Here is a 1,380-nt window from a genome sequence, read left to right as displayed (position 1 = left end):
GTAATAACTTAGAAAATTTATTCAATGTTGAAATAACATCATACATAAGATTTCAGAGATTACTGGCAAAACGAGTAGTTAAAAAGGAATTGGATCGCTCAAAAATACGAGATGTAATTCCAGAAAATAATTCGTATAGCAATGTAAAATGTACTTCAGATGATATAATAGAGTATGCACAGTTAAAGAACAAGGGATTAAATGATTTGGAAATATATAAAGAACAATTTAAGCGTAAATATGCTAAAAGTAAAGGTTTAAAAAGACTAAGTTGTTATTGTGAAAAAAAATATTTGATATGATTGATAAAATAGGTGAACATCAAGAAGGAACTAGTAGTTATAACATGAAATTAAAGGAAAGTATAGTTAGAAAATGGAGTATACTAACTATTGTAATGTGCTCAATTGCATTGATTGTAATAACATTACCAATTTATGTTAAAATGTTCCTCGATCCTTTAGCTATGGTTTTAGGACCTGATGCGTTATACTTGTATATCTCATATGGTATTATTTGTATAATATTAAAATGTATAATTTTATATTCAATCATTTACATCATGAAAAAAGTTGTAAAATATCACAGATTAGAAGCTGGAAGGGGGTAATTGAATTTTAGGCAATATTGCATTTTTTGTAAAGATATATATTTGCCTAATGGGTGTTTGTAATATATGAAAAAATGCATTAATAAGGAATGAAAGCAAAAATCATAAAGTAAATATGATTATATTTATATATTTTATATAAAAAACAGTAATTTTATATACATTTAGTTGTTTCTACTTTTTGATTTTATGATCCTTCTCCTTGTAATACACAATCATTACAAATACGAGAACAAATGCTTTCTTGTTATATATAATGTTTTTAATTAATATAGTTAATCAATTTACTAATGATTTCTTCTTAAAATAAAAATACATTCTTTGTCATTAGTATAAAATAAGTAATTAGATTGAATTTGTAATAAGAGTACATTTTTAATTAAAAGAATTTAAATATGTACAATTCAAATTTATGTTCAGTCTGAATGTGTTAATGAATATTTGTGTTTGCAAGACATATGTCTTTCTTTTAATCATATTTTCTTAATAAATGATTAGTATATCATCGTGTCAAAAGAATCTTCATTGTATTTATGTTCAGTATTATATGTTAAACTCCGTAGCTAATATATTTTTTCATGCTTTTCATTCGTTTGTTTTTTTATTATAAATATATTGTAATATAATGTTATTTGCTGTTTTAAATTATATTTTTATGTATATATACATTTATTTTGAACAATAATCTTAATTCTAATAAATAACTCATATAAATATGTTTTACAAGAATATGTTGTTCAACATTTACTAATGACAGTTGCAAAGAAAGG

The 1,380-nt window shown here is 22.8% G+C and overlaps 1 protein-coding gene across 1 annotated transcript; it reads left to right on the top strand.

Annotated features, from left to right (window-relative positions):
• Positions 1-12: 12 nt before the first annotated feature.
• On the top strand, positions 13-608 carry PCYB_006650 (CYIR protein; the record flags this gene model as incomplete). The annotated part of the gene is made up of 2 exons (XM_004228086.1): positions 13-270; positions 315-608. Coding segments are annotated over 2 exons (549 nt in total), but the record flags the coding sequence as incomplete, so codon positions are not given.
• Positions 609-1,380: the final 772 nt, after the last annotated feature.

This window comes from Plasmodium cynomolgi (assembly GCF_000321355.1).
Source record: "Plasmodium cynomolgi strain B DNA, scaffold: 1049, whole genome shotgun sequence".
NCBI classification, from domain to species: domain Eukaryota; phylum Apicomplexa; class Aconoidasida; order Haemosporida; family Plasmodiidae; genus Plasmodium; species Plasmodium cynomolgi.
This window is presented reverse-complemented; position numbering and strand designations above follow the sequence as displayed.